Here is a 15,410-nt window from a genome sequence, read left to right as displayed (position 1 = left end):
TGGGGCCTCCGGCCGTTCAAGTTTTCACACCCCGTGTAGCCGAGGCCTCAGTGCCAGGGGTTAGTGGTGGCCTTGGCAGTGCTGGGGAGCGGTTGGACTTGATGATCTTGAAGGGCTTTTCCAGCCAAGTTGATTCTATGATCCCATGATGTCTGTAACAAAGAGAGGGACTACTTGGGAAAGCAGGGTAAAGGAATTTCCCTTTTCCACAGTGCCCATTAGTGCAGATGTTTGGGCTAGTGGGAAGGATGAAGCATGTGGGCTAGAGGAGGAGATCTCGGTGGATCTGTGCAGAAGTCTGGGTTGTGAATTTTTCCCCCTTTCTTTCCCTGCTGCTTCCCCTCCACAGCTGTTGGACATGTTTGGGAGCCTGTTGGAGCGACCAGTGATCGCTGCAGATGCTGCTGACAAATACTCTGTCCTCATCAGCATGTTCCACAGCGCCCTGGGCCACACCAGGCTCATCTACACCCGGCACATCCAGGCAGAGCTGGAGCTTGGTGGGTGCCTGGTGCAGAGTACAACTGGTTCTACAGGAAATGGGGTTTAGATTTATTGGGGGGGGGAACAATTTGTTTTTTTCTAAGGAAAGCAAGACTTGCCCAGTTGGAAATGGTTTGAGCCTCTGTAGCTCCTGGTGGGAATGGAAATGCCTGGGGAAGCTGTTCTTAGTGTTAAAGCAAATAATCTGCTGGGGGGAACATACCATGTTTTAATTAAATGTGTACCCATGAGATGTGACTGGGAATGAGCTTTACCCCAGCAAGGCTCTGACAAGGAGTTTGCCTCCACACTTGTGCCTGGCCTAAGACACCCCATGAGCCTTGCTCATGTGCTCCCCAGTATGAATTTATTGTCTTTCCCTTGTGATGCTTGTAAATGCAAGTGGGACTTTAATAAAACCTTAATCAGCCTTTCCAGGTTTATCCTGTCCCAGGAAGGCTGGTGCAAGAAGGCACGGGTCAGACTCCTGTCAGGTTATGAGGATTAGAGTGTGTCCTTTTGAACAGCACCCAGTTCACTTGCCCCAGAAAGGCTGTATTGGAACCAGGCAAGACTGGAAGAGGCAGCACTGCTGGAACCAGTGCAGGTTAACAAAGGGAACGGAGAGATTCAGGGAGGACAAGGCCAACCTTTGCTGTGAATCTGGGGAGTGTTGTTCTGTGGGTGTTAGATAAGATGGTCAGAACAAGCTCCTGGTTAGAAATCCCTACGTTAGTGTTTGTGGGGAACAGGGAATGCATCCCAGGCAAAGCCTGCCTCCTTATCAGCTCTGTTTCTAACATACACAAGGTTTCTTTAATCTCAGCTCCTTATTCAAGGTACAGAGGCACTAGGAGACTGGTCACAGACCTCCCCCAGTGTATCAGCTGTGGGATTTAAGGAAGGAAGCTGGGAAATGGGAACAGTTTTGTGCAGATGAGCTTCTGTTGGTGTATCTTTGGGGTTACAAGTACTGTGTTCAGTCAAATGCTGTTTCAATGTACCCTTCCCAGGATCCCCCCCTGTGCACAAGAACATGCCCCCCGTGGCTGGAGCGCTGGGCTGGGCTCGGGAGCTGCGTGCACGGATCCAGGGACCGTTTGGTCACTTGAGGCGCATCCCACGTGTGTGCGTGTCTGCTCCAGCTAAGTTGGTCTCTTCAATCACTCTGTTGTTCTTTCTGTTGAACGTTATCCAGTGGTTATGTCTGAAATCATTCCCAGTTGAAGGGGGGTGAAGTGATTGCACTGGTGCTGGTCAGTTCCTGATGAGAATTTGGAATGTTTCTTAAGAAACTCATTACTTGGGTTTGTTCAGGAGGGGTTGAGAGGCATAGTGGTACCCCACGTAGCACATGGGCTCTGCAGCCCTCGGACACCATCCTAGGTAGCAACTGAAAGAAGTATCAGAACCTTTCCCACTGTGATCCCATTCAGCACATTCTCCAGGACCTCCTTGGGAGCAGCCCAAGCCCTCAGCTGCAAACCCAGCTTCTGGCATCATCCAAGCTGTGAATGGCAGAGAGGTGCTGCATTGGACTCATCTGAGATGGATTGATGGAGCTGAGTTTCCAGGTTGGTGAACAGACGAGGACTTCGGGTACTGGCAGAAGAACTTTCTCAGAATTAAACAAAGGAGCAAGCTCATGAGATCAAGGAAGGATAGTTCTGGAATACTTATCAGCCAAATGCTTGTTATTATGGGTGGTCTTGGAGAAGTGGGGCCCCGTGCTCGCAGCTGCCATGTCTCATGTCACCATACGAGACAGCATTTAAGAGCCCTGCAAGTAGCAGCGTTGGCCATAGTACAACAGAAAGTGCTTCAGGAGCTGAAACTTGTGGTCACAGGAACAGCTTGACTTGTGCTGGGCAGGATTTGGAGTACCTGGATCAACTTGTTTCATGTGCTTGAGCAAAATAAGCCACCTCCATCAGAGCTGGGCTGAACCCAGAGCGTGAGCAGCAGGTCAGGGAGGGGATTCTCCCTCTCTGCTGCGCTCTGGGCAGACCCCCCCTTGCAGTCCTGATCCAGCTCTGGGGAACAGCACAAGAGGGACATGGAGCTGGTAGAGCAAGGCTAGAGGAGGCCCCAGAGCTGCTGCGAGGGCTGGAGCAGCTCTGCTCTGGAGTCAGGCTGAGAGAGCTGGGCTGGGTCAGCTGGAGAAGAGAAGGCTCCTGAAGGGGACACCTTAGAGCAGCTCCAGTGCCTAAAGGGGCTCCAGGAAACCTGGAGAGGGGCTTTGGACAAGGGCCTGTAGGGACAGGCCAAGGGGAATGGCTTGAACCTGCCAGAGGGGAGATTGAGATGAGCTCTTGGGCAGAAGCTCTTCCCTGTGAGGGTACTGAGGCGCTGGCACAGGGTGCCCAGAGAAGCTGTGGCTGCCCCATCCCTGGCAGTGTTCAAGGCCAGGTTGGACACAGGGGCTTGGAGCAACCTGCTCTAGTGGAAGGTGTCCCTGCCCATGGCAGGGGGTTGGAGCTGGAGGAGCTTTAAGGTCCCTTCCAACACAAACCAGTCTGGGGTTCTCACTGGGCAATATCAGTAGCTTTCTCTCAATGTGTATTGCATTAAGGAAGTATTTAAGTGCACCATTATAAAGACATCAGTGCAATGAAACGAGCTCTTGGAGCATTCCCAGCATGGAGTGACCGTGCCTGGTTTTAATCTGGATGGCAAATTCAGGAAACCATGCAGAAGAACCCAGATCTGCCTTTTGCATTGATTTTCTTTCCTCTGTTTACATCAGTTCAAACCGTGCCCTGCAGGAGCGAGGATGTGATGCTGTTTCCTACATGCAACTTGAAAGGGAAAAAGGATTAAAAAGGAAAACCAAGGATGCTTTTGCTGGGCTTTACTGAGAGGACCTGTTTACTTGTAGAAGGTGTGGGCAGCACTTGCCCCGTGATGACTGCTCAGGATTTGATGAAGTTCATTCAGGTTTTGCCAAAACGGCCTCTAAAATCAATGGCTGTGTTCAAGAAACTGGGGAATTGTAGATAAAACAGTGGGGAAAACGTGGAATTACTGTGCCTGCCTGGGCTTGGAGGCGCAGCCCCACAGCTCTGGGATGCCTTTGCTCTTCCCTTTTTGAGGGACACAAATTTGACACCACAAAGAGCTTCATCTGCCAGGAGCCAAGTGCTGCTTCCTTCTGAGCCAGTTTGACCTTAGAAGTGCTGGCTGGTTAGCAGAGGCTGCCATGCTCTGTGCAAACAGAGTGTGGAACTGGGAGCATCAGGTGTGTCAGAGAGCAGTATTTCCTCAGCAACACTGAGCCCCTCTTTTCCCACCAGGATGGGGGCCCTGTTGTGCAGGTTACCAAGCACACACCAGAGGAAGGGCACACTGGGGGCTGGATAGCCTTTGGGTAGCCTTGGATAGCCTTCGTGCCACGCAATGGCTTTGGGTGATGTGGTGGGGATGAAATCCACAGCCCCCAGTCAGAACCTGCCTGCAAACTGGTGGCTGCTCTTGGGAAGGGCAGATGCAGATTCCAGCCTCCCAGAGCTACACATAATGCTGAGCTTGTCTCTTGTGCTCCCAGCTACTTGGACTCTGCTGAAGGAAGGAGGGTGATGGAGAGGTACGAAGAAATGATCCAGCTGCTCGACAGGTAGGTGGCGGTTCAGGCAAGGCTGGTGCTGAGCTCTTCAAGAGCTGAATTCCCCTGAGGCTGATGGTCTCTGTAGTGCACCCATCCTGCTCAGACACTTTGGAAATGCCCAGCAGCTGCTTCTCTATTACTTTAGGCTAAATGCTTTTGAAAATCTGGTACCTGAGAGATCTTTGCCCTCCTGACTCAATGCTGACGCTGGGTTTTGGGTGTTTGTGTTTGAAGTCATTTTGCTTATGGAGATGGCATGGATGGGTTTTTAATATTCCTTCATGTTCTTCATCCTCAGGGATGACCTTGGCTTTCCTTTGGTGCTGTACCTCACTGCTGGTTTGGTAGCTCTGTTGGGTTTCCTTCTGCAGGTATCAGGAAGAGCTCTATGTGAACTGGACCCAAACAGTGTCTGAAAGATCCCAGTACAACCTGAGCCAGCCACTCATCCGGCGGGACCCAGACACCAAACTCATCACAGTCAACTTTGATCCCCAGGTAAAACCTGCTGCCAGGGAGCTCGCCTGGGCTTCTCCAATGTGTGCAGGGGGGCTGGTGCGCTTGGTCCTAGACCTGTCCTGCTTCGGTCTGTGGAACCCCTTTCTGTGATGGTTGACATGGATTTACCATCATAGAATCATAGAAGAGTCAGGGTTGGAAAGGACCATCCCCTTTGTGGGCTTTAATTCCCTGTAAATATCAGGATTCCAGTTTAACCAGAGCACATTCTGGTTAAAGCCAGACAGGAAGTCCCTGAGTAGCCAGTGAACTGGTGTCAGCATCTCCAGACCAGAGTTGGACTGGTGGGGGGTGTTGGGGCATCACCTGCAGAGGTGGGTTTGTGTTAGATGTACCTTAAGTCTGAGCTTCCTGAAAGGGTGTTAAAAGCCCAGGAAAGGTTTGCTTGGTTCCTTCAGTGTTGTGGCTGTTGGATTTCCTTTGGTGCAGTGCATGAGGATAGTTTTAAGATCTTGTCTCTGTCCCCTAGAGCTCCCCTAAAGGCTGTCTCCAGCACAGGGAGGACTGACCATGCACCTTGTCCACATCAGAGACAGGGATCCAAGCCAGCAGTGTGTGGAGATGGATTTGAAGCTTCTGTAGAAGCTGCTTCTTCAATTGTAGAAATGCCATTTGCTGGAGGTGCTGCATGTCAAGGGCCTGGGCAATGCTGGCATCAAACACATCCCCTGCTGCCTGTGACGTGCTGGTGCTAGGAAAGTGTTTGGGGGTTAGAGCTCAGTTAAGGCTGGTCCCTCTGTCAAAGGATTTGTCCTTCTCCTTGGAAGCTCCTTGCTACAGTGGGAGCCAAATAGCCACAGGGGATGTTTTCAACCCTTTGTCCTGGTGACAGAGTTGGAGCCTGTGGTGTGCTGAGCATGCACCATCTTATCTTTGGCTTAGATAACTGCTAAGCTGTGATTGCAGGCACAGGCCTGCTGACACTCTATTGATGAGAGTAGCTGAGAGAACCAGAGATCATTGTGGCTTTAGCTGGCTGGGTAGTTAACAGAGCTGTCTTTGGTTGGGAGGAAAACCAGAGGCAAAGATCAATGGGTGACAAATGGTATGGAGCAAGGGGTGTCCAGGCTCCTTGCAGAGCATTCTGCTGTGGGAATAAAGCAGCAGAGAATCCCTAAAATGCTCAGAATTGATTGGAAAGTCACTGGGTGGGATTGTGCCATGTTGAGCTCTCTGCCTCCTGTCTGCAGCTGGTGTCAGTGCTGAGGGAGGTGAGCTACCTGTCCAGCAGCCAGATGGGAGCCATCCCACTGATGGCAGCAGAAATCTATTCCTCCAAGGAATCCTACCGGCAGATGGTGGCCAACTTGGAGCTGATGGTGAACAGATACAACAAGGTCCTGAAGACAGTCCTGGAGGTTGAATACCCCCTAATACAGGGGCAGCTGCAGGACATTGACTTGAAGCTGAAAGAGGCAGAAGAAACACTGAACTGGAAGATGAAGGGTGAGGTACCTCTGTCGGGGGGAAAGAACACATACATTTGGGTCTCATGGGATTTGCCCATGTGCCCAGGCACCACCACCAGCTTCCCACTGCAGTTCCCAGCAGAGCCAGCACTGGGGAGGATGAAGGGCATCCCCATCTTGCCACATGTTCCTTTCATGTAGGATCCTGCCCCCTCCAGGATCAGCCGGGCTTTTGGGGAGGAGAGGCTGCCCTGTGAGCAGTGCTACCAAGGAGATGGCAGGGCTGGGCACTGGGATGGAGCCAGGCCCACCTCATTGTCTTTTCCAGAAGGATGGAATACTGCAGCTGGGGTGGGGTTGTGCACCTTGACTGCAGGGTGATTTAACGGTTTGAACTGCAAAGCAGAGCAGAGGAAGACAGTTTGTTTCCTCTTGGTGAGAGCAAACTGCTCACAGGTGGAATATGCATTTCTGTCATCAGGCTTGTGGTGTGAACAGGAACAAGTGTCCTCCCTTGGGTGCCTGCAAAGCAGAAATCCTCTCAGTGAAAACCTCTTTCTGCCTCATGTAATAAAGATGGGTTTTCCTGCAGATGAACCCTATGTTCCTGCATCTCACTGCAGCCCTCGCTGGTAGCTGGGGCTGACACAGCCCATGTGTTGAGGCCATGGGTCCCTGCTCAAGTGGTGGTGGCAGAGATGCTCAGCCTGTTGTTCTCATCCTGCCCATGCTGATCTCTCCAGTAGCTGTCAGTGGGAGATCAAACCTGAATAGAGAGAACCAGGAACTATCAGATATCCCCAGGTGGTGCTGCTGGCAGAAGGCAGAGGCTGTAGCTGTCTGTACCATGGCTTGTTGGGGCAGGAGGGAGCTAGAAATGGGTCTGTTGGTTGAGGTGATAAGTCTCTTGTGTCAATGATGGGTAAGAAATACATGAGACTACAGGGAGTAAGTCAGGAGCTGGTCCTAAGGAGTGTGCACAAAAGCTTGGACCAACAGCTCTGAGAACAAGCCATCAATCATCTCCTATTTACCAGGTGTCTGTAGTCACATCTCCACTGTGATGGATGGTGTCCATGACCTCGAGCAGAGGATGCAGAAAGCCAAAGACAATGTCGAGGAGATCCAGAGCATTGTGCGGTCCTGGGTGTCACCCATACTGGAGAGGAAGGACTGTAAGAGGGAATCACTGCTGGTCCTTGAGGACTGCCGGGACCGTCTGGAGAAGCGTTACAGCCTGGTCTGGGAGTCGGGGCAGAGGATTCACTCCCTGCTGAGGGTGAGAGGGACCTTCCCCGGGGGTCAGTTGGCTCCTCATCGGCTCCGTGTCTCTGCACTGGAGGAAACGTCTGGAGCTGTTTCACCTTAAAGTGAACTCCCTCAACTCCTTTGCAGACCTCACCTGGTGTTAATGAAGGGTGGCTTTGATGAGCTGCTGCGTATGGGGCTGGGTACCATTAGCATCCAGTTGAGTGCAGCCCAGCCTGACTCCAGTCCTGGCAGTTGTGGAGCCACTAGATGGGAGTCGTGCAGCAGGAGCTGGAATTACCCTCCTCTGAAAGACGTGCCTGGCAGCAGAGAGGCTCTGCCCGACCTTCCTGCTTCAGACTTGTGCCTCTGGGAGCAGGCGGTGACATTGCCAGTCCGGGGGTCAGCCGAGTGACAGGACAAAAGCCGCTGCCCAAAACCTTGGTGCTTTCCGGCTTTGCCAGAACTGAGAGTCCTCTTTGCAGGCCAGGAGAAAGCCCAAAGCTCAGCTTCTCACCTGCCCGCAGCGAGGTGTTACCATGTCAGGGACAGCACCTTCACCTGGAGGAAGGTGGGGTTTAGGTCCAGCCCACTCCTGAGGGTCACTCTCCAGCCTTGGACCCTGGAGAGAACCAGCTGACCCTCTCTGGGACACTGAGCTCTTGTTGCTAACCCGCTGTCTGCAGTCAGCCGTGGACCTCTAACCCCCTTCTCTGCGCCCTGACCCCACAGGGAGGATTCTCCCGTGCCCATGTTGTTCTGCTGTCACAGCTGTAACAGGCTCAGCCACCTCCAGTTACCACCCAAGAGACCAGAGCACTTGCTAGATTGGCCAAGGAGAATATGAGGTTGTGGTCATGGCAGGAGGGCACAACTGGTGTGGTGGCATCACCAGTGCTGCTCACAGGGGCAGCACCAGCTGCAAAGCACCACGAAGGTCGTGGGGAGGAAAGGAAACCATGGCCCAAAATGGAGTGTCCCCATGCCTCTGTCCTTGCTGTGCTGCTCATACCTCGGGGAGCAGCAGCAGAGGGGCCAAGAGCTGCTCTGCTGGGCTTCCCTTGGTTGTTCAAGTCCTCCTGGGGGCTGGTGAGTCCTGAGGCTGCTGAGAGAAGCACAGTGAGGATTTGGGTACATCCACCAACAGACAGGAAAGCTAGGTGCTGGCTTTCATTGCCTGTCTTTAACCAGGATGAGGGCTTATAGGCTCAGTAAAACTCCAGTAACAAGGGGACACCATCAAATACAAGGCCAAGGAATGCTGAAGAGAGGCTGGTGCTTTCAGACAGGCATTCCCACAGACTTCTTTCCTGGTTCCTCTTCCTTTTGTGTCAGCAGAACGTGGCTGGGATGAGTGTGCCACAGGCCAGAGCCTTGGCTTGCTCTGTTGGGAGGTTAAGAACCCATCTGCGACGTGCCAAGTTGGATAACAGCAACTTTGAGTTGGCTCAAGCCCACTTGGCAGTGCCGCTAATGCTGCCAGTGCTGCCCCTCAGCAGCACACGGTGTGTTGAGCTCTGTTCACTGCAGGCTGGACCTTATTGGGTTTGAGACTGTGTTGAGAGCCCCTGGCAGGCTCAGAGGCCATAGCAAGGACAGGAGCACAGAGCCTGGGAGGTGTGGAGAGCAGGTACACAGCCTGGCCTCGTGGGCATGGAAAGAGAAACCCAGGGGGAGGGATCACTGGTGTGAGCCAGAACCCCCTGAATTTCCTAACTGGGAGCCTGCCTGGAGGAAGGGAAAACAATGAGCTGAGGAGAGAGGTTGTTAGCCAGCCCCTTGTCTTCTGATCCCAATCTTTGTCTGCTTTTACATGGTTCATTTAGAAACCTTTAATTTAAAAGTTCTCTGGTCTTGAGATCATTGTTTTTGGGACAGAGGTGTAAGCGGTCCACCTTGAAGGCCTCATCCACTCCAGGTAACATTATATGGGCCACCAGGGCTGGGTCTTCATGCACTGGGACGAGCCTTTGAGACCCCTGAGTGCTCCCTGCCCCAGATGAAGCCTGTGGCCCTGGAGAAGAGGGAAGAGAACATGTCACAGAGCTGCTAAGCCTCTTCTGCACCCCATTTTTACCTTCCAATTGTTTTGAGTTGTTTCAGGTGACAAAGCAGCCCTTGATAGAGGAGCCATGGCCATGCCACCAGTCTGTCTGGTTTCCCATCCTCCCGTGAGGCTGGTACCCATGTGCTCACTGGCATCACTCTTCAGCTGTGAGCAGCTCTTGTAGGACAGACTCAGGCCCCTGGTTTTGAAGGCTGCTTCTTTTAATTCCAGGAAAACCAGAGCCTCTTACTTGCAGACCCAGCATCTGACATCTGGAAGGCCTATGTGGATTATGTGGATGAGATAGTCCTGGATGGATTCTTCACTGCCATTGAGTGCTCGCTCAAGTACCTCCTGGAAAACACAGGTGAGTGCTGGTTCCTCTGCCCTGGTTGTGATGGCTGCTTCAATCTCACCAAAGGGAGGGTTCTGCCTCAAGGCAAGGTCATAGAATCAGGTAGGTTGGAAAAGACCTTTAAGATCATCAAGTTTTAAGAGGAATAGGTTGCCCAAGGAAGTTGTGAATGCTCCAACCCTGGAGGTGTTCAAGGCCAGGCTGGACAGAGCCTTGGGTGACATAGTTTAGTGTGTGGTGTCCCTGCTCATGGCAGGGGGGGTTGGAACTAGATGATCTTAAGGTCCTTTCCAACCTTAACTATTCTATGATTCTAAGTCCAACCTTTACCCCAGGCCTGGCAAGACCACAACTGAACTATGTCACTCATCTGCATGGTGACTCCATCTCCCAGCCAGCATTGCTCGTGTGGAGAGATAGAGATAACTATGCATCATTTGCAGGGATTAATGGACAGACAAAATTGAGGCATCATCCAAAGTCTGTGCTTGGGCATCAGCCATCTTACACCCTCCCATGCACAAAGAGACAAGTGACACCATCTCATTTGTGGGAAGGCTCAAGAGCTGGTTCTGCTGACAAAAGGCATGAAAGAAACCTCTCAGCCCCTGAGCATTAGTCAAGTGAAAAGAGATGAGGTGGTTCAGGAGGCACCAGATCAAATCTCCTGCCTAAGGCCACTGTGGAGGTTCACTCATTCTGCTGAGAGCACCTTGTGTCCAGCTAAAGCCCATCTCCAGGCACACTTCCCCCCTGGATATGGAGGCACACTGGGAACTGCATCCAGTTCTCCCCATCTTGTTCAAAACACACACAGAATTTCACATGTGCATTTGGCTTCTGTTTCCAGTTGTTGGGGTTTTCATGCCCTTCTCCACTAAATTAAAGAGCCTCTTGGTTCCTGTCGTTTTTCTCCTCAGCAAGTACTTGTGTGCTGTAATTGTTCAGCTCTCAGGCTCCCTTTTGATTAGCTGGAGAGCCTGGTCTCTTTAAGGCTTTCTCCACAGCATTTGATTCCAGTCCTTAAATCACTTATGTCTCATCTCCAGTATCTCCTGTGGGTACTAGAACATCAGCCAGTACCTCCTCTGTGTTGCTGTACGGACACAGTGTCACTGGAACCACTGGATGTCCGGTGTCCCTGTGGGACATGTGTGCATCCTGTGGTAGGATGTTAGTGGTGGCTCCAGATCATTTTTCTCCTCTTGGAAAAGCATCCTGGCATCTCTGTTCTTCCCTACCAGATCCCAAGGCAGGGCTCGCTCCCCTGTTTGAGGTGCAGCTGGATTTGGTGATCCCAGATTTGATTTTTCATCCCTCCTTGGACCCTGGCACAAACGATGGCTTCTATGACATGGTGGAAAGCCTTCTCAATGACATCTACGGGATCTCATCCCTGGTGCCCAGGCTGGCCGAGCACAGTGGCTTCCTCCACTACCAGGTTTGTGCTGTGGAGCTCCCTCATGGCGTGTGGTGGTGACAAGGTACCATGCTGCTCCCACATCTCCTCTCCTCTCCTCATCTAGGCTGACATGGAGGACATGGCAGACCTGGCTGACATGCGCCGTGAGCTGATGGGGCGCGTGCAGGCTGTGGCGGTGGCCTGCGGCAACTACCGCAGTGCCTTCGACCACTACTCCTACCTCTACGGAGAGGACAGGAAGGAGTTCTGCCGCCAGTTCCTCCTCTATGGACACATCCTCACCGCTGCAGAAGTTGAGGCCCATGCGGAGGACGGGGTCCCCGAGACACCCCCCACACTGCAGCAGTTCAAAGAGCAGATTGACTCCTGCGAGAAGATCTATGAGGAGGTGAATTGCATCGAGCCCATCAGCATCTTCCACGGCTGGATGAAAGTTGATGCTCGGCCTTTCAAGGCATCCTTGCTGAACACCATCAAAAGGTGGAGCTTGGTGTTCAAGCAGCATCTCGTGGACCACGTCACACACAGGTAAGAGATGTTCCTGCCTCCTCTCCCTGTGCTGACCAAAGGGGATTTCTCTTGTCTTTATCATTACATACTGGTAACCAATAAGCTAACACAGAAGCACGGTCCACGCTGCCAGCTGAGTGTGTAAAGTGGAAACCAGTATATGGGCTTGGTACCATTGACATCTCATGAGTTGATTCTCCTGGAAGCATTGACAAGGAGCTGATGCTCCTGGGACCTGCTGTGAGTTGTTAGATAGGACGTCTGTTTGTCCATTCATCCTGATCTAACTGATCTAATCTCTGTTAGGGCTCTGTGCTTACTTTGTTGACTTTGATAATAGCCATCAGTAAAGCTGCATCAGTACCATGAGATACTGGCTCTATTTCTAAATGCAATGCTCTTCTGAGTGCAACTCAGTTTGGGTTGTCTGGCATGAGCAGTCATGGGGAGGTAGCTTCAAGGGTACAAAAGAAAGGAGTTTGGGATATAAGTTTTGGAGTAGCACATGTTCCCTGCTTAGTCCTCAGGTTTGTGCAGGATGATGCACCAGGTGATTCATTTGAGTAGTGGCAACTGATGGATGTCACAGGTCTTGGATGCTTACAAAGCATTTACAGACATGTAACCGTGAAGGCTGCTGTGTGTGGTGGATGAGATGATCTCTGGTGTTCTTTTCAGCACCATAATTCTGTTAGCTAATTGCTGCATAAAGAGGCTTTTGTGTAGCTTAGAATGGGCATTTAGGAGTTATAAAGAGTCCCTGACTCAGCAGTTTAGTTTTTATTACGTGAAGTATTTAAGGAGGCATTTGCAGAATTTAAGTGGGCACTTAAAAAGTAAGTGTTCTGAGAAGAGGGGAAAGGCTGTGCCAGAAAGGACCAGAGATCCAGGAGCCCATCGTGCCTCTGCTGACAGTGCCTACTAGCTGGTGAGATTAAGAACAGGGTAAGCAGGTGGGGAAACATCCCCCAAATACTCTCCTTGTCTCTAACGATCTATAGGACTTTGAGAGATGCTTCATGCTGAGCTCACAGGTCTCCATTATATTCCTTCTCAGATAGATACCTTTTCTCCAGCCTCAGAAGTCCCAACCTATGTATCTCTTCCTTGCAGGAAGCTGCTACCTTGCAGTACCAGATCTAGGGATCCCTTTGAGCATGAATTGTGGTTCTGATGCCCTCAGCATGTTGCCATGCAATGGTCAGGGTTAGCCAGACCCTTCCCCTTTCTGTGCCAGTCCACTGCCTGGCAGAAGGTGATAACTGTTTCAGTGAGAACTGTTCTGCCTGCTTTGTGTTCCACAGCTTGGCTGACCTGGAGGAGTTCATCAAAACTGCTGACCAAGGTTTGAGCAAAAAGGTTGAAAAAGGCGATTATGGTGGCTTGGTGGAGGTGATGGGTCACCTCCTGGCTGTTAAAGAAAGGCAGAGTGTCACTGATGCCATGTTTGAGCCCCTGAAGCAAACCATCGAACTGCTGAAGACGTATGAGCAACAGCTACCAGAGGAAGTCTACAAGCAGCTGGAGGTGGGTGACAGCTTGTGATGGCCACATCACTTTGCCAAGTAGCAGATGTCAAGGAGAGTGTGAGCCTCAGAGCAGTGCAGGAATATTTAGGACCTTGCTTCCTGTCATTAGAGGGCCTCAGTGGACAGTGTTTGCTATTGCAGGATGTGCCTTTTTAGATGTATGTTTTGGAATTATATTGAGATTTTTCTTTTAAAGCAGAGATTAAGCCTTTTGTTATGTCTGAAAACCAGGGAATCGCCTCCTCCAACTCCCTGCGATTGCTCTTGACAAAAATTAATGCATTTTCAACTCGATCTGTTAATTAGGGTGAATTATGATTTTTAAATCAGCCAGTTCTTGGCAACTGTGGAGATGGATAATGCTGGCAGAGGAGTTGCCTTCTCATAGGACTTTAGTCCTCCAGTGGGTCTGTAACGCCAAATCTGCTTGACCCAGAGAACATCACAGGGAGCAGGTTATGAAAGTGTTTTGGCACCTTTCCACATCTGGCTCTGATGAATCAGTTTCCTTTAGGGAATTCCTTTCCTTTCTGGACAGGGGACCATGAGGTGGAGGTTAGGAAAGAGTCTGAGGTGCCCAGCCAGCCCTGGGGGACAGGACACAACCAAAATGTTACAGTGGAGAAGCGTGTGGCTCCATGCTAATGGATACCCTATAGCCATGGGGTGCTGTGGGCAGAGGGGTGTGGGTAGGACACAAGGTTTAAAGCAGGACCTCTGGGGGAGATGTTCCTGCCTTAGGCAGCTGTGCAGCAAAGGCTCCAGTTCTCTGCTGCAAGCTGGGTGGGAGCTGAGTGGGGTTTAGCAATGTCCTGGTGTTCTGCTTGTGCAACTGTGATCCATGGTTGATGGGGTCACCAGATCTGCAACAGTTAAAGGTCCTAAAGGCACCCAAGATCTTACAGACTCCCTGAAAACTGGGGGACCTGCATTACACTGGTCCTCTGGGTGCTGCTACAGCTTCAACCCAGCATGACCCATGTTGCTGTGGGGAACCCAGCCCTCCTGATTCCTCTGCCTGAGAGCTGCTTGTTTGGTGCCTGTGTGTGCAGGTACATGCAAACAATGGATTCAGGTGTCTGATAGAAGGAATGAGGGATGTGGGGCTGGTCAGATGCAGGAGGGAACAGAACACTTCTTTCTGGCAAGTGACAGCAACACTTACTTGAATGATTCCTTGACTTCCCTGTACAGTGGGAAAACCAGAAGTAAGTTCCTCTAAGTACTGCTCTTTCCATCACCGTGGAGATGGTTGGGCTGGAGCTGGTAGCTTGTATGAGAAGAAGAGGGAAGCAGCTCCTTGTGCCCTGGTGTGGTCATGGGCAGTGGTTTCTATTGAGACTGCAATATAAAGTGCCAGAAAGAGACCCCTCAGGAGGGACTGGCCATCTCTGCTGCCTCAGAGCTGCCTCCAGGTTATTTCCCTTCTTTCCATAGTGTTGGCGGTGTCAGTTTCCTCAGCTATGTGAACTGGGATGAAAAGAAACCCCAGCAAGTGGGTTGGCACTGGATCATCTTTAAGGTCCCTTCCAACCCAAAGCAGTCTGTGATTCTATGAAGCCCTTCCTGTTGGCTTGCACAGTGCATGGGGAATGGAGCTCTCTGAGAGCTGGGACTTGAGGATAGCAGAGCCCTTGGCTGGTGTCTGTGTCTGGGCTGAGGATATGACCTGAGGACCCTAGTGAGAAGAAATAAAATCCCTTTCTGAGGAAAACCCCAGGAACAGAGGGTGGGTTGTCAGCAGTGCTGCACGCCTGCAGCTTGGATGCAGACCTGAGAAAGAAACCAGTTTTATTTAGTACTAGTACACACAAGCTGCAGAAGCATTTGCCCCACAGAGCTCTGTAGAAATCCTTCTGGTGTAACATCTCCTGCTGTAAGAGCTGGCAGGAAATTTGCCAGGCTCTGTGCCTCAATGAGCATTCGCAGCTCACCTTCCTGCCTTGAGCTTGCTCCCAGCAGGATCCAGGTCCCGCTGGGCTTGGTGTTACCATCACTGCTCTCTCTCGAGCACTGAACCATCCTGAGAGCCCAGGGTCTAATCTAGGACCCTTCATCTGAAGTTCTTGCACATGTTTTTACAACCAGAGCAATCACTTAGAAGTTCTCAGTCATTATTAGTCTTGAGGATTGTGAATAACTCAAAGTATTATCCCAAACCGTGTGTTTGGCCTTTGTATTGCACCAGAACTTCCTCGCAGTTTCCGACAGGGCATCTGCTGCTGTTTCTGTTGTGTGGTAACCCATAAACCGACCAACGTGTCCCCTGTGGAACAGCAGATG

General features: G+C 51.3%; 1 protein-coding gene across 1 annotated transcript in view; it reads left to right on the top strand.

Moving 5' to 3' along the window:
• DNAH9 (dynein, axonemal, heavy chain 9) overlaps window positions 1-15,410 on the top strand; it is a 172,874-nt gene that overhangs the window by 12,098 nt on the left and 145,366 nt on the right. The window contains 10 exon segments of the mRNA XM_010013395.1: window positions 350-500; window positions 1,497-1,611; window positions 4,028-4,096; window positions 4,459-4,585; window positions 5,797-6,052; window positions 7,053-7,294; window positions 9,542-9,677; window positions 10,910-11,106; window positions 11,192-11,616; window positions 12,903-13,125. Of these exon segments, the coding sequence (XP_010011697.1) occupies window positions 350-500; window positions 1,497-1,611; window positions 4,028-4,096; window positions 4,459-4,585; window positions 5,797-6,052; window positions 7,053-7,294; window positions 9,542-9,677; window positions 10,910-11,106; window positions 11,192-11,616; window positions 12,903-13,125 (1,941 nt within the window).

This window comes from Nestor notabilis, unplaced genomic scaffold, assembly GCF_000696875.1.
Source record: "Nestor notabilis isolate BGI_N333 unplaced genomic scaffold, ASM69687v1 scaffold1364, whole genome shotgun sequence".
Classification (NCBI taxonomy): Eukaryota; Metazoa; Chordata; class Aves; order Psittaciformes; family Psittacidae; genus Nestor; species Nestor notabilis.
Note: the sequence above shows the minus strand (reverse complement) of the source record. Positions and strands in the feature narration are given on the sequence as shown.